The sequence below is a fragment of the Hypomesus transpacificus genome, chromosome 17 (genome assembly GCF_021917145.1).
Source record: "Hypomesus transpacificus isolate Combined female chromosome 17, fHypTra1, whole genome shotgun sequence".
Lineage (NCBI taxonomy): Eukaryota > Metazoa > Chordata > Actinopteri > Osmeriformes > Osmeridae > Hypomesus > Hypomesus transpacificus.
Genome location: NC_061076.1, coordinates 5,391,220 through 5,413,888, shown reverse-complemented (window position 1 = coordinate 5,413,888; position 22,669 = coordinate 5,391,220). Strand labels below are relative to the sequence as shown.

Genomic DNA, 22,669 nt, shown 5'->3' with positions numbered 1-22,669 from the left:
GTATCTAAATAATAAAAAGGCATGCCAACCCAAACACCTCAGGGGAGACGAACCTTGCCCTCCTAGAATTCATCTAAATGTCTGGTAATCTTTAAACAGGAGAGTAATAGACAAAGAGGATCTCAAACAAGGACCAGGGAGTGGGCCTGGGCTGTGGAGGCAGGGCTGGGGAGGCAGGGCAGTGGGAGGCAGGGCTGTGGAGGCAGGGCTGTGGAGGCAGGGCGGTGGAGGAAGGGCCGTAGAGTTAGGGAATATAGGATGGGATGGCCTTCCTTAAGTGACCCTTGTGGTTTGCCACACACCAACAACCACTCACAATCTTCCCAACAGCTCCTGATAACCATGGAAACTGTGCACTCTTTGATCTATTTCGTACCTGTCTAGGTGGAAGGTGGGGGGAGTGGCTGTGGTGGGGGAGGTGACAGGCTCTGGTACTGAGCTGGACTCACAAAGAGACTAATAAATAAAGAGTCTGGCCTGGGTTTCTCCATTCAGCTCCCATAACAGCAAGAATCTTTACTGTCTATAGTATATAGTCTTGACTGCACAAACGCATACACACACAAACCCGGACAAGAAGTGCTGATAAACCTGAGAACCCAACAGGGTACATTTCATGCAGTCTTAAATGTATCGGCTGTGTCTCCCATCGATTGAACAGGGTAATGTCAGGGAGAGTTAACCCAGAACCATGTGTGCTGAACAGCATAAACACAGGCGCCAGGTTGGTGGGGCTGCACATGATACAAACATGACAAAGGACGTGGTACAGGACTACACACAGGAAGCGCTGCGAGACGTGACACGGGACGTGACAAAGGACTCAAAGCCCTCGTCCTGAAACGGTGAAGTCGTACCGGGGTGGAGGACACAGAAGATCCACAGCCCTGCTGAGCTGGCCTGCTAGCATGGCTAACCACAAGCCCCGGAGATGGAGGCGGGCACGATGTGACAGGCCAAGCTTCAGGCTTGTGTCCCAGGAATCCTCTAGCGTTACAGGCCAAGGAGGAGACCAGACACACACCCCACCCAGGCCTGGCAGCTTGCTCAAGGCATCTGCTTCCAATCCGACAATGAACCGCGTGAGGGTGGGAGCCTCCTCACTGTGCCAGCTTATAATGGCAGAGAGCACCAAGCGGGTGTCATTTCCCAGAATCCCGTTCATCAGGCGCGGGGGGGGGGGGGGGGGGGGGGAGCCCATCCACTTAACTAATTGCTGAGGAGGGCATGTCTGGATACTGCTACCCTACAACGCTGATTAAGGTTGGCTGTCATTCGTCAAACCCTTCTGCTTGTCTGGCACAGAGCTGATGCACGATTCTGTCTACAGCTACGGATAAAGGGAGAGAGAGAGGAGGAGAGAAGGACAGAGAAAAAGAGAGAGACAGGAGGAAAGAGGGAAAAAAAAGAGACGCAGTCAAAGAAACTCCAACTATTATGAAACTTGACATTGTGGAGACGATGGAAACAGGTATGAGAAAGTGTGAAAAATGGCCAACATATTCATAAAAGAACAAGTAGGAACAAGTAGCATGAGCTGTTTTACTCATTTCCTAGCTTTTCTGTAACTAACAAGTTGTCCCATCTGAACCCTGACAGTCCTCAGCCCTGTCAACCAATGGACGGGCAGACTCAGTTCACCAGGAGCCAATCACAGAAGCCCGACAGCCATCGGGCCACGGTGTGTGTGTGAAGTGATTTCTGTGGGCTGCGAGAGAAACCCAGAACACCCACGTTCTCTCTCCTCTTGGCTTCGCATCGCCCGGAAAGCAGGTCATTCAGGGGAAACAGGCACACAAAGACACACTCATCTTTTTAGTAGACACACACACACACACACACACACACCCCACAGGCTCCCACAGTCTACCCCCTGCTATGTTCGGCGTTGTCAGCACTCCACAACTGTTGTTCATCAGTAGTTCCAATAATAAAACGGTAATACTATCTAACACACAGTATAGCCCTTCAAACTCGGGTGTATTTTCAATCCAAATACAGAACATGTACACATGAGGGTCTGCGGGGGCCCGACAGGAAGTCATGAGGTAAACACTCCACAGGCGTGAGAGAGGAGAGGCAGACATGCCGAGGACGCCAGGAGAACATAGAACAGTATCAAATCAAATACAGAATAGAAAAAAAGGTTCTTTTCGAGACGACTGAAACATTCTAATCTGGGGGTTTGACCTGCTATGCTCATGTATACAAAGCACGATTCAACCCCGATTGATAGGTGACCCATTTGAGCATGTGTTTTCCAATACAGTTACTGTAAGTGCCCCCAGACACGCATTCTCGCAGAGTGCAGACCACATTTGAGCTATCTTGTCTGGGTGTTTTTGTAAACAATGTTCTCTGTGGCTGAGACGAGGGGAAATAAAGGACAGGGATTTTTGTCATACCGCAGAATTTCACAACTTTCCAGAACTCAAGTCCAAAATCTAGTCTAAAGTGAATAGCATGTACCCGTAACTATGGTAATCGGAACTGGAACCCAGATGTACCGTTACTGACCAGGGCAACTGCACCTGCAGAGGCCCCAACTACCCCCTACACACGGACGGGTAATTTGGGACTGAGGAGGGGGAGGGGGGTGCTGACTAGGGAGATGCCAATTATATCACCACCCTCCCAACATGTGCAATGCCCTCGAAGACACAGCCTGATTGCCATCTTGGCAGTAGAGGCAGACAAACTCATTTCCATTCATATCACTGGAGAAATCACTGGAAACCCGGAAATGAGGATCCCCCAGTGCCCAGAGGTTGGTGCCCGGCACATGTGACCCACTTCACAGCTCCTCTCACCAGGACCGCAACGTGACGGCCCAAATAAGCCAGGATCCTCTCTCCTGTCAACCTAGCAGCCCCGGAGGGCTATGGGATCACAGCATCAGAGAGGAACACACCCACAAACAAACAAACAAACAAACCAAAGTGTCCAGTGTTAGTGTCAGGGTGTTCAGTCCTGAGCTTGATTCCTCATGAACGAGTGAAGAGAAGTCCAGTTCAAAGCCATGCGCCACCGGGACTGTGTGTAATCCCCTGGCCTGCTGGAACAGCATTAAGTAGATAGTGAAACGCTAGTGAATATTAATGTTGACTCCGGTAGACTGCGTCTGCTGACTGAGGGAATATGTAAAAGCAGGGAAGTGAAAACATTCACTCAGCAATCTGTTTATTAAAAGTGTGTGTGTGTTTGTCTGCATTTTGATCAGGTCAAATGGCTGATAGAGCTAGACCGGTATGCAACCAATGGTTGCTATACTTAGTGTGTGTGTGAGAAAGTCAGGACTTTGTTCCCAGCGAGATGTTTTGTTATCCTTATCTGTGTCATGGAACCAGACGCCATCTGGTTCCTTCACTGTGTTCCCTCAGACCTGCTCGTCCTACTCCAGCCTCCATCCTTTCCTCCCTCGTCCTACACTATCCCATTATTTGATCCTTTTGTCTTCCAGACCAGTCTTATCTCCCAAATGTAACCACAAGCACCAGCCCCCACCACCCACCCCTCCCTTCCTACCATCCCCCTAACCCCACAGGGAGAGCATCCAGCATCCCCTCCCACCCCCCTCACCTCAGCTTCCGCCCCTGGCCCCAGCTCCAGTACCCTCCCTGGGGACGGCTCCCTATAGAGTCCAGCATCGATCTCCCGCCTGGACCAATCTGCCTTAGCATGCTCAAGAAGGACCAGTGGGCTATGCGATGAGATATAATGCATTAAACAATGCACACGCACACACAACAACGGGCACGGGCACACACACACACCGAGAACCGTTCCATTAGACAGCGTCCGGGTGTCTACGGTCTATTAGCAGTTGCCTGAACTGTCTGCCTGGACAACAAAGGAGGTCTAGGAAGCTTGTGATCTGAGGGAAGTGTATTAGGACTGGGATTGTCAGGGGTCCCCCACCCCCCTTCCTGGCTAAAGACAGGACTTGACAGCCTTTTACAGAGCATAGCAGGGCTTGTGAAGGAATGCCATTCAGCAATATGGGCACTGCCCCAAGTGGACTGCCCACCTCTGGACCACAGACGCTGACACACACACACACACAAACACAGGCACATTGACTTCGTCACACACCCTGCCTCCCTCAACAATCAGAATCCGGACACAATCAGGGCAAACCAGGAGAGGGCATGGAGGAGGCAGGGAGGGGGTAGAGGCCAGTTATGGAGGGGGCAGAGCAGGAGGCAGAACAGGCTCTGTGTTTGGCTGGGGAGGCGTGGGATGGAGAATGGCAGGAGAACACAGAGACAGTTGGAAGGCCAGTGGGATGATCACAGCTCTGCTTTGTGTTTGGACAGCACACACACACACACACGGACACACACACAGTGAACATTCCTTTACAAGGCCAAGAGGCCAGAACTGCGTCTCCCGACAGTAGGTCTCCCTCAGTCATGTCTTCCGTGTCTCTCCCTGCTGGGTTTGTATTCCTGAGGTGGACGTCCTCACGTCTTTGTTCTCTCCCTCAGAGCTAACGCATAATCACCTCAAAATCCAAAGAAACCACAGCAACCTGACGTCCATTTCATTTTCCAAATGAACCTGACCCAGTTTCTTTCCCAGACCAAGAATAGGTCACAAAATACAGCTCACCCCCCAACCCCCCCCCCCACCACCACACACACACACACACACACACACACACACCTCTGTCAGTGACATCCGACCCAGCCATTGACCCAGTGAACCAGCCATATCATGCCGTGTGCTGCTCAGTGTAGCTGCCTGGCTGACTGACACCGCAGACAGGTCGAAGCAGCAGCATGATGGTTCGACCCTCGCAGCGCAACACCCTGGCTGCTATCCTACAGCCTGTGGTTCATCAGTTTGCATATACACAGCTTTGAACAGGTCCTGATCTGCTACTCTTTGGCTGAAACGTACCACTCTTGTATAGGTTAACTTGCTAAAACAATGCAAGCAGTCTATAGACTTACATGTCAACACACACACAAACAGGAACATGCAATCAGTTCCAGCTTCCCAATTGTAAGCTGGGAACCATTACAACCTGGTGTCAATGGAACGCACCTTAGGCCAACAGTGCACAGACACATGTCTTATTAAAGAATGTCTAGCCAACGTTTATCAATAAGCAAAGGATCAGACTAACCTGAGACCGAAATTCTGGAAACTACCAGCTCTGGTCTCTTCAGGAACGCTCCTTTTCCTCCTCCTCTCCTCCCCCTCTCCTCCCTTCAAATCACTTTTTTTCCAGAGATGAAGGATGTCATAGTCCTTGCTTCTGTCAGCTATTCCAGGAAAATACTAATAAGCCAGATATCCACATGGTAGGTGGAGAGACAGAGAGAGACAGAGAGAGAGAGAGAGAGAGAGAGAGAGAGAGAGAGAGAGAGAGAGAGAGAGAGAGAGAGAGAGAGAGACAGAGGCTGTGCCTAACCCTACTATAAAAGACACTCAGTCTCCACAGCCTGCTCCAGTCCTAACACTCCGTCACAGTCCATCTGGAGAGATCCCTTACTCACTGCCCCTCTCTCTCCCTAGCTCTCGCTCTCTCCTTTCCTGTCGCCGTCATTAACTTGGAGGCTCCACCCAGTGGCCGTTCTCCATCCTGCCTCCTCTTCTCCCACTCGCACACTCAAACACTCAGATGCACTGTTTCAGAGGGGGTTTCCGTATGAAGCGCAAACTAACTCCGTAGGCAACTGGGGGGTATTCCAACTGTCATCTATGTTGTTAATAAAGCTGTGATGGCGAAGAAAGCTTGTTTCCGGAAGATGTATTTCAAACAAACCTGGAGACTTCTGAATTATTTGTCTGACATCGGCCATGTGGCCATGTCCCAGAAGCCTGAAGATGATGTGAACTTTACATATGAGTCAGAGTCTTTATCATCACTCCGAGTCATACACTTGAAATGGGCCTTACCTCAACACCCAAACACTGGAGGAGGCACATTCCAAGCTCACCTAAGAAACAAGACCTGGCAACACAGATAAGGAATGTGAATCGGGGCACAGGCTGAAATGTAGGTTGTTAATGACTGCCAAAGCTTCTCTCCTTTAAATCCCGTTCTAAAATGAAACGGGTATAAAACGACGTTACCCTGGAGACTGTACCTTCCTCTAAAGAGAAACAGAGTGACAGCTGTGAGACCTCGCCTCGCATATCATCCTGCAAATACTGCCTGGGACTCCTGGCGGACCAAAGACTGGAGAACGTCACCACCAGAAGCTATCAACCATTAACACCGCATTCACATAACACTGTTGACTGTCCGTGCTCAGCCTACCAGAGCGATGTCTTCTTCATCACGCTGCATCACTAGCTCAGTGTATGGTCACCTAAGATGTGGCCTCATTGACTAGTCAGTCGAGTGGGTGATGCGAAGTGCACGACAAGGCGATTCCTATGTACGAGTGCTCACCTGGATCATAAAAAGGTGCGCACGGATGTGTGCGACCAATCAGCGCACGGATATTTCAAACCGTCTGAAAAGAGGCAATAGGTTGAAGACACACATTTGGAGAGCATCCACTCTCCTTGTGCAGACAGGTCTGTAACGATACGCTGTAGTGACGGAGCACACAGCGTCAGACAGCGGAGAATGAGACCGCTCTACTTTACGACAGCAGTCCTGTGCATGCTGTGGGGGGTCTGAGCAGCGATGCTGACCTGTGATACAGCCAAGGATCTAGACGGGTGGGAACCAGAGTTGTAGCCCCGTGTAGGACAGCCAGAGTAGACAGTGCCTCTGGGCTAAACACACACATGCTCAGCTCTGTAGGACTAACATCCGGACTCAGGCTCAAGTCAGTCTATAATGACAGATTGAATCATTTCAGGTCCGTTACAGTCATGCAAATATGTGTCTGTCTGCGTCCATATAGTTGTGTGTGGTGTTTTTCTCTCCCTTTCTGTCCTGCCTCTCACTCTATGGATGTTCACCACAGTCTTCCTCCACACAGGGGAGTGGACCTGGCTGCTATTCGTGATTCACAGTGTCAACATCATGACTGGCAGGGACCGTACACACCGTCTGTACTCTTTGCCTGTGCTCTCTGTCTCTCACTCAGTCACACACACACACGATGAAGCAATCACAAAAGACTACCAATACAACAGAGCTGGCAGACAGGAAACACACTGTGTGTATTCTCGTGTGTTCCCTTCACCATGAGGCCCTCTCCAGCTGCAACCTCCACGCACACTCTTGAGGTTAGAATCAATAAGCTATCAAATCAAAATGTATTTGTATAGCCGTTTTTACAAGCAACGTCACAGAGGGCTTCACATACATAGAACTGCCCCTCCTCAACCAACCTAAACCCTCAAGAAAGACAAGGAAAAACTCCCAGAAAAACTGGATGAAACCTTGGGAGGAGCTATTCAGCGAGGGATCCCCTCCTCAAGAAACGGTTAGTGAAAGAGAGATGCAAAACACAGGCTAAACATAGTCATACAACAGGGAAGTGTCAATGGGTGTCGAGACTCAAAACATCAACAACTGTGATAAAAGGGGTTACAAATACTATGCCAGGTTGCAAAACGACATCCTGTCAAACTGAATGTCTTTGACTTCCTGTTTTGCTCACAGCTTTCTCTGCTATCGGTAGGTTTTGAGGGGAAGAGAGTGCTGTCCCCACCCACTGCGGGCAGAGGCACAGCTGCACACCCAAACCCAACCAGTCCTTTACTGTGAAGAGGCCATGTCACAAAGTCTCTTAGTAAACACACAATACTGCTCAAAACCCTGGAGCCAACTCCCGACGGCTTCACCAATGAGCCTGCATCAATGAATTGTTTAACTCTCGGACAATGTTTCTATGGTAGCTGGACTTTCTCCTCCTCCCTTTCACAGATAGCAGCACACTAATACGTAATATGGCTGCTTGCAATGTTTGGGACTACCTCGTTGTTATGATCAGTGACCTATGCTCTTTTTTAAAGCTCTCTCTTGGAAGTCGCTTTGGATAAAAGCGTCTGCTAAATGCATAAATGTAAATGTAATACAACGCACAAGCACACATAAATACCCTTCAAATAGCTTCTAAAGCAAATAAAAGAAATAACATTGTAGGTACAACTGACAAGGATAGAAACTCTAGGCTTTCCCTCATCTTAAAAACCGAAGGGCAAACAAATTATGTGCATACCATGCCTTTAAAAAAAAGTTAGGATAGGCAACAACACTGGAGCTTGCACTTCAGCCATTTTAAACACCTTGGCCCTGTCAACGGCTGATAAGAGCCATCTAACCCACAATGAATCAAATGGAAGCTTGTTGCTACCTGCACTGTTATTTATTTATTTTAAGAAAGAAAAATAAAAAAAACGGTTGAGGAAAAAGAAGGGCAGAGAAAGGTTTGGGACAATAAGGGAAGCAATGGGAATGGAGGAAGTTGGATGTCAGGGAACAAAAGGTTGGTTCAATTGGTGTTGCATGTGTCCATGTGACTGTCTGTCAAACAGAATGGGGCCAGTAAGGGGGAAACCTTATCAGCTCTGGGCCCAGACATTGGCCTGCATCCCTGCTCATGCTGCTTCTAGGCTCTCTCTCTCTCTCTCTCTCTCTCTCTCTCTCTCTCTCTCTCTCTCCCCCCCCCCCCCTCTTTCTCTCTATTAAACTGGGTGACCTATTTATATAATTTGAATATGATAAGAGAACTTCGTTGGACTTGTTTTGGATATCAGTCAAGGCAGAGCTAGGCCTGTGAGATGACAGACATCCTGTCTGTGCTGCTCCAATGTGCTGCTCCCATGTGAAAAAAGCAGAACAAGAAATAGTAATGGAGTGGAAGGAGAGAAGAGCATGTGACTACGGAGAGATGCTAATCACCCCACCACCAGGGCATGGAAGCCAAATCTCATTGTTCTAGAAGGCCTATTAGCTCTCTCAAGCTCTGGTCATTAGGTCTCCATTAGTGGCAGCAACATGTCATCCAGACCACCCACTTCTACTTTGCAGAGACTAATGGAGCTGGGCGAGAGAGAACGTTGACTGTAGTTCTGTCCTTTTCCACGTGCCAGGGGGGGTAGAAGGCCGTGCCATGACCGCTGATGTAGGGGTTCTCACACAGAGCCAGCATGTCATAACAGGATCAATCAGTCAGAGGTTCACTGTTCACAAGGGTTCATTGTAACATGATTAACCGGGATGCAACCTAACAAAGCTGGCTTAAGCTTCCCTGAAAAGGTGAATAATGCTATGATTATGGTTGACATCAAGAATATAGAAAAACAAGAATAATAGGAATCTGCAGATTCCGATGGACATCAAAGGGAAACAGGGCTATGGGGAGGTTTGCATATTACTATTGTTCTGATGTACTGAAGAGGCGATATTCAGAAGGAACTCCAAATGTCCCAAACCAAATTGTGGACCTGCTCTCACACCTGTTGCTGAAGCTGACCCAAGTTGTGGATAATTCACTGAACTGAAAACTGAGCTTTGTTGCAGATGATTGACTATAACCTACTGTAATAATCTAATGGCCAAGCAAACATTACACACCTGTAGTGTAGAATAACTTACAAATAAAGTATTAGCCTACTTCCAAATTCAGAAACACTCCTTGGTCACTCTCAGCAGTATGTTCGTCAGCTAATTATGTAAACAAGGCAAACCAAGTCAGTTCATGCATAAGCAGGGCCACTAACTTCAAGCTACACACCTTTACGCCGCGCGCTCAACTAAAAAGACCATACAGAAATGACAAAACATTGACAAATCACGTGATTTTCATATAATGTAAATTTGTGGTTAATCTGCAACAATACATCAAATCACTTGTTTAAATTTCTTACCGACTCCGTCTTCCGACTTCAAAACCATTCTGTCGAGTCTTTAGTACTCTCCAAAGAATTAAATGCTGCGCTCCGAAGTTTTATCTTCAACTATAACTTGTAGATCAATATTAACATATGAATCAACTTTTACTTTTAGACACTGGAATGACGACCGTAGTCTACCGGAAAATACGAAGGAAGCGAGCTCAAGGGAGTGGTTTCGAGGACTTCAAGCAGCCAATCTTTTCAGCAGTGAGCAAGTCGGTGAAGCAAATGGGCTGGCCAGATGACGCGCCCGTTGCCCGTGCGTAACGATTCCGCCCTGTTGTACACGGCCGCGCTGCATTGGGATCAGTTTCACAACCACGCACACAAGTACACCCACGCACGGGCACATTCACACACAGAGACATACATACATACACGCACACACACGCAAACACACACTGTTGTTACGGAGGAAAGCCGCAGAGTTGGGTGGGGGCAGGGAAAGAGATTGACAGAAACAGACTGGTTTCTTGACCACACTGCTAATCTTTGCAACATTACTTGAGCACTCCGGTTTCCTTAAACACATCGGTTTAGATGACAGAGAGTGATTTATACACGATGTTATGTGTAAAATAATGTTATGTGAAAATACAACTCAAACATCCACATACTCAGGTTAAACATCTTAAATATGATTTTTCCAGGAGCTTTGAGGAAGAAAAAAAACCTTAACTTCTCCTCTTCATTAAACTGATAATATTGATTGAGGTGGTGGATAGAGAGAGAAGGTTCATAGCAACTGACCACAAGAGCAATACAATACTCCACCTAAGTGGTCCTGCCATGGGTTGCACAACAGCCTCTGTTAATCTCAACAGCTAGTTTAAGGGGAAGCAAGATGCTATTATCCCTGTTTGCCTGCTATATAGGTCCATCTGCTTGGAGATTTCACCTGGCATTCTGTTTGTTAAATGGGCTGTGACCGACAGGGAATCAACCCAGCACTGTTAGTTGTTCTATTGTACAGTGCTGAGGATGAGTAGCACACCTGCATCACTGTACAGCAGAGCCTGTCCCTGCTTGTACAGAGATAGGACATGGGGAAGAGGAATGCTGTCTGTGCAGTTCTGGAAGGACTGTATGCATCCTTGTGGGTGTGTATGTCTCAGTTGAGGAAAAAGGGCAGAGAAAGGTTTGGGACAATAAGGGAAGCAATGGGAATGGGGAAGTTGGATGTCAGGAACAAAAGGTTGGTTCAATTGGTGTTGCATGTGTCCATGTGACTGTCTGTCAAACTGGGGCCAGTAAGGGGGAAACCTTATCAGCTCTGGGCCCAGACATCGGCCTGCATCCCTGCTCATGCTGCTTCTAGTCAGTCTCTCTCTCTCTCTCCCTCTCTCCCTCCCTCCCTCCCTCCCTCCCTCCCTCCCTCCCTCCCTCCCTCCCTCCCTCCCTCCCTCCCTCCCTCTCCCTCTCTCTCTAATGGCCTCCCTACTTCTGATGAAGATTGATAGAACCAAGAACCTTTCTTTGAGGAATGATCACTGAATGCCCCAGTTGTACTGCCCAAATTCAAGAAGGACAATGTTCTCAGTGTAGACCAGCTTGTCAGCTCACACAAAGATGTATTCATTGTCTGCGATTCATTCCCCAAGCGCTGTTGTAAATACGTGCATAAACTCAAAGACAAGCCATATGCGAAGAGCCCTGACCTTATTCTTAGAAGAAGGCATTAAGATGAGCACTTAGAAAAACAGTCAATGCGCTGTACTCAGACAGATCCACATCTCACTTTACATCCCAAACGCAAAGCCAATGCTCTGACAATGGGACATTTCATGGTCATGTACCGTAAATGTCACACTGTTTGATAGAGTGTAAGAAGAGTTGCGTCTTTGTATGTTGAATCATGCCTAAATGCACTGCATTAACTCAGCCATGCACATTCCGTAAAGAAACAAAAGACTACTTGTTTTGTGAAATATCTACTTGACTGCATGCAATATTTGTTCTGTATGCAAACTTAAATGATGTCTAATCTGTATGGTGATATACCCTCACCTGCAGTAGGTGTTGCACTGTTCACTTGAGATGTCGCCACACTCATTTCACCATGTGTGAAACTGATGCCCATGGTGACATACATCAAGCCAAGCCAACTTAGACAAGATTCAACTTTCACATTCTTAGGGTGAGTTTGTTTTCATAGGACAGGACAGACACCGGCTCTGCTATTTGTGGAATGTTTTGTTTCCTAGCATTGTTCCTCAAGGCCATGTTCGCTCCTGCTGCACCATGGGATAGGTCGGGAGGGCTCGGGTTATGCCGCTGACGTCTGAGGAATTTTGAGGCACGTATTGTTTCGGTACAGCAGTGTTCACTACAGATGGGGATTGGACATCCAGAAAAAACGGAATCTCGTTAAAAACACACACTTTAAAACATACTCATATACAGTGTAAATTCAGGAAGTCCATGCTCTGCCTTGCCTGATACAAACAGTAACACAGCCATGTCCCATTGTGAAAGAGCTTAGGCTGATTGACCTGGCTCTGAGGCCAGAAGATTATGGGCTTAAAGGGAGCAAAAGACTGATCCAGCATGAAGAGCATTGTTCTCACGTCATAGGAGTTAGTCAGGCCTCTTGACACAACAGGCCAGCTCCCACACCTCATCTGAGCATGGCGACATACTGGTCACTGACTAACTCGGCACTGAACAGCATGGAATCATACTGTGACAGTTGTGAAATTGTCAGACAGAAATGGATGGAACAAAAAGCAACTTTTCGAAATGTGATCCACTGGATCTTGGATTGTAAACTACTGAACACGGCCCCTCAGGAAACCGAATGTGCATGTCTCTAACCAGCAGATTATACATGGTAGTGAAGTGACATCTGCAGGTGACGTGCATGTACTACAGTTCCCAAGCCTACACAAATTGTATCAATACAATTTGAATATGGTTCTTTAAGGAAGAGTCATAAATCTAGCCAGATTAACAATAATGGGGGTGAGCACAGTCATGATTCCTGAAGGTAGGGGGAGGATATGGATCTATTTACATAATGGCCTCATATGTATTTATTTTCCAAATGTACCTCATTCACTCAGCTACAACTGGGCTATCTTTCATCTTTTAGCTGGTCGTCTATGAGGCTTGAGTTCTGGTACTAGAAATAAACTGATATTAACCTTGAATGTACCCTCAGGCAACACAGAGAAGGAAGAACATGAGGAAAGAGTCTGAGTACAGAAAGAAAAAGAGGGAGAGCAGAGAGAGAGAGAGAGAGAGAGAGAGAGAGAGATATGTGAAGTCAAGCATTTACCAGTGTAGCTCTCCCATACATTTACCCTTCTAGACCAACTGCAAACTGCAACATGTCTGATTACACAATGCAGTTGTGCCGTTTAAGATCCAAGGTGACGACTGGCTTTCACAGGCTCTCCTTAAACTGAGCATTCAAACCAAAAGCTGCTGTAATTTTCTTTGCAGACTGGGTGAACGCCTGCGTAATTGCTCCATTACTATCATGACTCATATAATAGAACTACATTTGACCGTCAACTCATGAAATGTGTTCATGCATGGGTGCTAAAGAAGGTGATAGAGAAACGGAGTGAAACAGAGAGAGAAACAACAGAAAATAAGAGAGCAAGAGCACGAGAAAGAGAGACATACAGCGAGAGAGAGAGAGAGAGAGAGAGAGAGAATAAAACAAAACAGGAGACAAACAAACAGTATCTCCGGTTTAGTAGTGCTGATGCCTGAGGACGGATTCACTGATTATCCAACCATGTTTCTGGCAATGAGGGGTAATTGGGTTTAGTCAGCTAGCCCAACCATGATATAACACACCCAATATTGTGCTCATTAGGAACCTAGACTCGTGGTGCTGTGTGGTACTCAAGCACACATGCACTACATGCATAAACAAGAGGGCGAGGGAGGGAGGAGAGAGAGAGAGAGAGAGAGAGAGAGAGAGAGAGAGAGAGAGAGAGAGAGAGAGAGAGAGAGAGAGAGAGAGAGAGAGAGAGAGAGAGAGAGAGAGAGAGAGAGAGAGAGAAGGCAAGGGAGAGAGAGAGAAGGCGAGGGAAAAAGAGAGAAGGCGAGGGAGAGAGAGGGAGAGAGAGGGCAACAGAATGCAGGGTACTAGGCAGTCAAAAGCTTCAGTGTGTCCATGACCTCGCTGATCAAAGCCCTGAATAGCGAGCGTGAAATGCAGGCACCTCCTGACTAAGCAGTTCTGCTGGAGACCAGCTTGGGTTCGGGTCACTCATTGACGTACCCCTACCCCGGGCTATGACCACTGGTGCTTCAGTTAGCTCCAGACTACACCACTGGTGCTTCAGTTAGCTCCAGACTACACCACTGGTGCTTCAGTTAGCTCCAGACTACACCACTGGTGCTTCAGTTAGCTCCAGACTACACCACTGGAGCCTCAGATAGAAAATACTGCTTCTGCTGCTGAGGCTTCCATTACAGCCTTGAAGCTTCCTTGTACACACATCACACAACGGCGCAGTCTTTTTTGTCGGTCTCCACCTCTCTCATCTCTCATCCCTCCAGACATCATAGCTCAACCCGCTCTGTGGATAACATAGATCCATGGGGATGTGTCTGGAAGTCACGACATAGGCTAATCATGTATACAGTACATGGTCTAGTCCGCTCTCTCAATACCTGTACTGGGAAGGTTGTTTTTTCTCATTTCTATACTGTCTTTGTACTTACCTTATTGGCTCTAAGTATTCTAACACCGTCTATGTGTACACTATTGCATGATAGCAGAAGCCGTGATAAAAGTTGCCTGCTATTTCATTCCTCATAAATAAAAAGGAGGCATTTGGAGAAAAGGGAGCTCCACCAAACAGACATCTTGCCTTTGAAGACCTGGGCTTTGTGGAATCCATGTGCTTCTGTTTGGATTCCCTCATCCCCCTCTCTGTAAAGGGGCTGGCAGACACGTTCTGTCTGGCTCAGCATCTGACAGCCTCAGAAATCGCACGCAGTCTGTCAGTCTGTCAGTCTGTCTGTCTGTCTGTCTGTCTGTCTGTCTGTCTGTCTGTCTGTCTGTCTGTCTGTCTGTCTGTCTGTCTGTCTGTCTGTCTGTCTGTCACAACAGAGTCCCTCAGTCTTCCATAGGTATGGCAGCACAGCATCTGAGACTTCACACCAGATCATTTCCTTGTGCACCGGTAAACAGAGGGTATGTGAAATATGCAACCTATATTTGACTTTGTTGTAGTCTTCAACAACAAAAAAGTTTGAATAGCTAATAGATATGACACATTCAACCATCCACAGATACCACACCTGCTCAAGTTTCCATCTGCTCAAGCCCCCCCCCCCCAAAAAAAAAAAAACCTGAAGCCAAATCAGTAGATAGGATTATCCTTCCTCTCAAGCTACTTCCTGGTACAGTCCTTTACAATGAGCTGATTTAGCAAGTAGGCCAAGTATATGCTGCTATAAGCTGCTGACATAGAAGGTTCTGTATTCCCAGAACTGGAGGTAAGAGCCACCCCTGTCTGCCCAGCTGTCTCTGGCTCCGTGCTCAGTAGAACCCACAGGAGACACCAACACACCGGGCAGCTATTAGGCCCTCACACCTGCCTCAGAGCACCACAAGCGGTCTCCAATTACCCTGATATGAAACTGCTCGTTATCATTCAACCCCACTTTTAAACTGTTTGGATCCAGTGGTAGACTTGTCAGTTGTGGACAGAATGAGTCACATCCCTCCTGTTAGAAACATTTTAAGTTTCAGTTGTAACTGAAATAGGTTTTGACGTCAGAACTGGGCCGTCTGTGGACTGTGTATGTTATCCAGGCCAAGAAACAGGATAAACTCATGGATAAAAATAAATAACCTGGATAATGAATACTTAACAATGCATCCTTCCCCTTTGGACATGTACTGTGTGGTGCTGCAGCTGACTTCATACAGCTGGGGTGAGTGGTCGGTGGTGATATCATTCGAGATTCCTGTCCACCCATTGCATGAGTCATCCTATCCGATAATAACTAATGTAACCCCCCCTCCTCTCACACACACCACACATGTACACACACGGTCAGTCACCAGCTCTGGTGCTGACAGCTCAGTTTATGCAGAGTGGATGCTTCCCTGGCAGGTGATGTAAAGGCAGAGTCCATGGTTCTGCTTCCTGGCTGGTCTGAAGCCTGTAGACATGACTACTTTGCTCTCCCAAACCTTCAGTCAGCACAGGCCCAGCCTCGGCCGAGTCAATCCCAAGTACAGCACGACCACGTCATCATGACACGTCACTGTGACAACAAGGACCTCAACACAGCTTGCACAGCAAATTGCATTTCCAGTTTAGACTTCTACTTTCCCCTTTTCTAAAATGTTTCTTGTCTTCACACAGTACCCTGCTGCTGACTCAGGTGTGGAAGCTCCTGACTATCACCCTGACAGCACGACCGCGCGCAGACAGCTAACAGGAAACTCGGAGACCACAGTCCTGGCGCTGTAACAACACACCACAAACAACAACAACTGCTAGCTAACAGTCCCAAATTATTATGCTCAACAGCACGCATTCCCTACGGCACTCTCTCCCCATGTGGCAGGAAAAAAATCCACTGCTCCCTTCTCACTCACAGTAATAAATGATGAGGTTCTCATGTGTCTTTGTTGGTAAATGAAGGCAGTGTCTAACATCAACAGGGTATGGATGATATAACTCCCTGATATCTAGGTTCAGAGGCAGGGCCTGTGTCCTTCCTACCCTCTACTGTGTGCTTGTCTTCTTAGCCTTTAATTACAGGTAGAAGTTAAGCTAATCTGGGTTCAGGAGATGATCCATGGTAAACATTGCCTTGCCCTTTGTTGACTGGGAAGCAGCACTTCATTCGAGAGAAGAATGAGCTGTCTGGCATACAAGGGTGTCTTCCTGATGAAATGTCACAGCTGGGTTAGGGTTCATTAGGGTTAGAGGAAATGACATTGTCGGTGTACAAATGCACTGCTGACAAGTCGCTGTGGACAGTGTCTTAGAATGAAGCCATGGAAAGTCTGAATCAACCTCTGTGAGACCTACACTCGCAAGCTAACATGGATGATGTGGGTTCTGTGGATATGGTGAAACAGAGGCGTGTGTGGATGGGTTTGTGTGTATGGGTGTGTGTGTGTGTGTGTGTGTACGGGGGGGGGGGGGGGTATGTATGGGATCTACTCAGTAATAGCATTAGCAGGAATCACTCCACTCCCACTTTGAATTGAGTCGAGGAGTTATGGCTTAATCCAGCCCTGATTAGTTAGTCAGATCAAACAAGCTCTCCCTATATCTGTGAGTGTTGTTACTGTGCAGACCACACGTTACTGGATAATCCACACACACATATACACACAACGTTTGGATACCATATAATGTTGTTGTTTTTCCTGTTAGTGGCCTAGTAGCCTAACATGTAACAGAATGTATGAGTAACGATTCAAACGTACATTATCCGCAAACAGGATTCTCAACACAGAACCGATGTAGACGATAACCCAATATGTCCGAATTACCCATTACAGATGATTAATATCCACAACTAGGTCAACATGAGTTCTACAAGCCTACAGAATGTTTTATACTTCTAGTAGGAATTCTTATATTTCTCCATATTTCTTTTTGCACAGAGCTCAAGTACACCAGCAGAGCAGCCCCACAGACTGTCTGACAACAGCCACAGAGTAGGTTACCTTTGTCACTTGTCCTTACCTGTAGGTGGGGCCTTCACAGTGGGGCACAGAAACGCCTGGAAACTGGACACACAAAGCTCACTGACGCTTCCCATAGCTCCACTTTCAGAGGATCTGTGTGTGAGTGGGATTTAGAACGTGTGTGGGATTGTGCGTGTGTCCTCAGTCTCTATGGTTCAGGATAGGTGTAGAGAGGAGGTCCAGGCTCCCTGTGTGCGTGCGTGTGTGTGTGCGTGTGTGTGTGTGTGTGTATGTGTGTGAGCTGCTCCACTCCTTGTACAGTATGTCTCAGCCTGCCCGTCCATCCATAGAAGAATTCCTCATCTGGACCTGGTGTGTGTCACACTGTTAAAGTAGTCCGCTCCTCTCTCCCCTTCTCTCTCCTCTCTCTCTCTCAGATCTTAGTCTTCTTCTTCACTGTCTGGAAGTCCCTACTGCTTTCTCCTTCCCCTTTTTGCGCTCTCTCTCGACTTCTCCTCTCACTCTGTTTGTGCTTCCCTCTTTTTCGTTGATGTCCTCCACCCCTCCCCTCTCTCTCTCTCTCTCGCTCTCTTGTTACTTTGCACATTAACTCTGCAAGATATTCTTAGACCTAACAGATTGCACACAACCATTTTCTCAGGCTGTGTCCATGAGAACAGATTAGCACACCTTAGAGGCAAATTATACTCCCATTTGCCTCCTCATTCAACAAACACACACACACACACTCTCTCACAGAGGCACACACGCAATATTATGATTGTTAGCAGTGCAACCGAGCGACTAAACCGCATACTGTCTTTAACATTGTTTTGAATGTATTCATGCAGACAAAAGCTATTAAAAACAGTCCAAATTGAAATGATAATATCAGAAAACAAGATGAGTGAAGAGCTTGAGTATTCATATGTGGGCATTTGCAGTGAGAAACTAACGCAACAACATGACACATTGTTCAATAGCAGTGTGAGTTCTGTCCGCCCTCTCTTCATCCTCTAGTTTACCGTCTGAAGCCTTGTGTATGTACAAATCAAGATTTCATTGTTGCTTGGCAACAAGTTACAGAAATGAGTTATTCCCGAATGGGAGTCAGTGAAGCATTTGTTTTGATTATGTTATTCTATTTCACCCTTACAGTTATTCACAAATCAATATTGGATTTCCTTTTCATTCCCCCCCAGAAATGAAATTCTAAGCATCCCAAACACCATGAAAATGGACTCCATTCACCTGTCACCGTGGACCTGTCCAGCTGTCAGTCACACGGCCTGCCAAGATTGCTCATTAACAACAATATCTATCTCTCTGTGTCATTCTGCACCGGTCTCTTCTCGTCGGCTTATGAGACAGAGCCCCTCAGAGCAGGGAGAGCTCTGTGACTCTGACTGAGCAAAGCGACAATTAGTGAGGAGGACCAGGGGGCACAGCTGGGACAGAGAGGGTGGGGAGGAGGGGTATGTGGTGGCAGCTCCGAGCCCAGAGCTCCCACCCCGGCCCCCGTGTCAAGAGAGGTGAGCCGGGGACAGATGAGACACGAGCTGAAGGGTCAGACCGTTATCTAAGACCCCCCTCAGTCAGCTGCAGCTGCATGTCGTCCAGAGGAACAAGACTGTCACAGGACAAACTGTGACACACAGCATGGGCCAGTCAGCACAAATGTGGCTTCTGCTTTGCTTTGGTTTCCTTTCGGAAAAATACAAGAAATTGCCTCCTCAGCTGTGTTCTGTGGTGGCTCTTTGCAGAAGAACAAGCTTTTCTGACAGAAACTTCCTGCCGGCACCTGCAAGGGAGCATGAGACGGAAAACTGGTGGGCGGAGGGCTTGGATGCTAAAACCATAGGTTGTCGGCTCTGTGTGTGAGTTCGACATCTAGTAATGGGCATGTGTCACTCTCTCCAAAGTATATATGTGTCCTAATGAAGCTAATGAAGCCAAATTGCTTCGGTTAATGATGATGGATACAACCTCATTAAGTCTGAAATAGACCCCCATGAGTGATTGTAGTAAGCAATGCCCATACCACTATTACACTCGAGGACTCACACACCCCATTTCAACAGCAGCCATTTATACCCACCAGTCACAATGATTAATTGAGGAAAGGGAAGCATAAAGCTGGTGCATTGTTTGAGCTCATTCTTACACTGCTGCTGATCTCATATACATTCATACTGCATACAGAACACTGGTACATATACAGTACGCAAACATACCATAGAAGTCCGCTCATCCGCACACGCACACACGCAAACAGACACCTGCTTAAGTATGCACGATTTTGAAGGTTTCAGAGAGGAACAGAACTGTGCTTCTTGGAAGCATGGCCTTGAAGCCAGAACAAAAACAGCTGAGCGATACAGATCTTCTCGCATCGTGCATCAAATGTCGTACCACACAACTCTCACTGACTGAGCTGTCCCAAACAATCAGCATCTTTTGTTATCAGGCCTATAAGTCATTTATTTTGACTGATGAAGTGTTCTACAAAGTTACCTTTTTCGCTTCTGCTGTACTGAAAGTCATTCCTGTTTATTGTGATAAAACTCTGCCACCCAGTGGATGTTAAAGGTAAGACATCATCTTGAAATCAATTGAACTCTGTAGTGCTGACACATGTTGAGAATGTGTGTACTTCCTCAATTAGTGTCCCTCAATGAGCAGATGAATCTGTGGGTGACACAAAAACAAGCCTTGAAAGATCCATAGTTAATACATTTCAATACAGCAAACTCGTAAAAGTGTCCCAGGCTAGTCTGAAATCAAGCACACAACAACTGAATGGAGAGTGATGCTATCTGGAAGCTGTCAGAGATTCCTCAGCCAGCTAGAGATCCTTGTTAGCTGCACAGAACAGTGTTGGCGGAACACCCACACAGGCACAGCGGCCTGATGTGGCACCCCCTCCATCCTGACTAACAACCACCAACACCAAGCAGGAGAGGGCAGCTGGATGATAGGGGGCAGTGATGTTCAGACTGAATGCTTACAGTGGGTACTGACGCATCCAGTTTCATACGGACGCACCCATGCGATCCTTTCACATCCGTTCAGATGAAACTCATCTCGTTTTCATTTGCATGTTTTTTTTTTGTTTTTTTTACCACAGGATGTGGCTAGATGCTGTACAGGGATTTGGCACGTGGTCGCTTCTATGATTTCAGTCTCAGTGTTTCTGGTGTGAGGGCAGAGGGACTAATACAGAGCTGCCAACAAAGACCTATCTTATCAAAGGAGTCCAAGGCCTGGTGGTCAAGATAGTAACCTAACAACAACAAGGAACCACTCATGTCCACCCTTGTCTTTTTTTGCAAATAAGGAAAGATTGCAGATATGTATATTGCCAGTATGAGAAGAAAAAATAATCTGCAATCTAACTGCCATAACCGCAGCGACCACATGCACCTGCTATCACACCTAAGAAAAACAGCATGTGTACAAACCAGGCCGCTGTCATTGTACTTCCTCCTCCATGTGCACAGAATCATAAACGAAGCAATCGAAACCCAAAGCACAGAGGTAGCACAATTTCATATTGAACAAAGAATAGATCTGTTGACGCTCTACAGCTCTCTGTCATTATGTAATTCAAGCCAAGTAACCACACCCAACACAACCTCTGTTTGCTTCGAGAGCTCAGGCTGGACTGGCTGAGAGTATCGACCACAACAACATTAGAGCAGGGTAAGAAAGTAGAGATGAAGGTTTTAGTAGGCTAGTATAACTCTAACTCTCCTGGTTCTCTCTCCTTTCCTCTCTCCCACTAGGGACACCCACACATGTGGACAATATCTCGACAATTGAACAATACCTTTGACCTTACAAGGTTTCAGCTATACTGAATAGTCACTTACCCTCAAATGACTCACAACTCCCTGTTTGTGTTGTGAGCGTCACTGAATGAGTGTGTCATGAACATGCTGACTATATCACTATGTAGTCCTCAATCTTACTCTTGACATGCAACCATATGCTATATTATAGGCATGATAAAGCTATGAAGGTGATTCCAAAGAACTCAAAACGGGCTCCAAGTGTGAAAATGTGACTGCAGACAACAGTGATTCTGTGTATAAGACTGAAAGTACAGAAAGTGACATCATTTCACCAGCACCAGGCCGCACCATTTGAATAAAGCTTCAGATGATATCTTCCAAGGAGGCCATTGCTGCATGGTCTATTTTGAGATACATTAAGCACTCAGCCAGCTAACAGATAAATAATTTAGATGAAACCTCCATCATAATCAGGAGCCATTGGGCCAAGGCTGTAGCATGACATCATGAAGGATGACCATGAAGCCCACATGATGTCATTTAGTCTATGTATCAGTCATTTCTCTAATGGTATCTGTTCCCATTATGGTCCTGTTTACAGTATCTGGTGCCTGCATATTCTGTCTATATGTTATACAAAGTCTCAGATGCGCCCAATAATTATATATATAATTTTTTTTACAATAAACAAACTTAAAATATATGTTTTTCAGTAAAGTGAATATGCTTCATTAGTCAATACCTAGTAATGTATATGTCACCGATCATTGAGTTTATTCTGAGAATGTTTCATATATAATCACGCCGTTGATACAGCTTGACTGTCCATAATTGTGTCTATTTTCCATTTTAAGATTTCCACAAGAGCTATTCTATAGCCTACCTGCTGATCAGGTAAGAAGACCAGAGAACTTCCGCCAATAGTAAAAACGGACAAATCACTATTCTGCGATTATTATAGTCATCTTGCCTTTAAGAGAACCAACGCTTTGACAATTCTCATTAGAACGTTTATGTATAGCAACAAACCGGCACACGGCAGATTGTAGTCCTAATAAGGTACCAAATTATGTTGAATCTCGTTATCGTAAACGACCCACCGTAATTCTCTCCATCCATCCTGACGTTGCTGCAGGCTTAGCCTAGTGTGGTGGGTTTTCCTCTGCGAAGTACCTGCCTGCACCCAATGTGTTTCTTCCACCCACGCTTGTCCGGCGAGTCCGCCTGGTCGTAGTACAACCTCAGAGGTATCGCACTTTCTCTATTGAACGTCAAATTCGGTCATTTTACGTGAAATTGTTAGTTAATAAGATACAGCAGTAGGTTAGAGATGCGTCTGTCCATCCCTTCCTGATCTTCCAGACGGCAAACATAGCCCCGCCTTTCAGATATGAGTCACGAGGTTTAACTTTATTTTCTGTGAACTTGTGACAAAACT

General features: G+C 46.6%; 1 protein-coding gene across 4 annotated transcripts in view; it reads right to left on the bottom strand.

Moving 5' to 3' along the window:
* cyth1a (cytohesin 1a) overlaps positions 1-22,594 on the bottom strand; it is a 38,985-nt gene extending 16,391 nt beyond the window's left edge. The window contains exon 1 of one of the 4 annotated variants that reach the window (XM_047038986.1): positions 22,332-22,594. In XM_047038986.1, coding sequence (XP_046894942.1) covers positions 22,332-22,350 — 19 coding nt within the window. In that variant the 5' untranslated portion in view covers positions 22,351-22,594. Of the gene's footprint in view, positions 1-5,131; positions 5,541-9,786; positions 10,026-17,495; positions 17,893-22,331 lie in introns of those variants that run through there. The other 3 variants (XM_047038984.1, XM_047038985.1, XM_047038987.1) reach the window with 3 other exon arrangements.
* Positions 22,595-22,669: the final 75 nt, after the last annotated feature.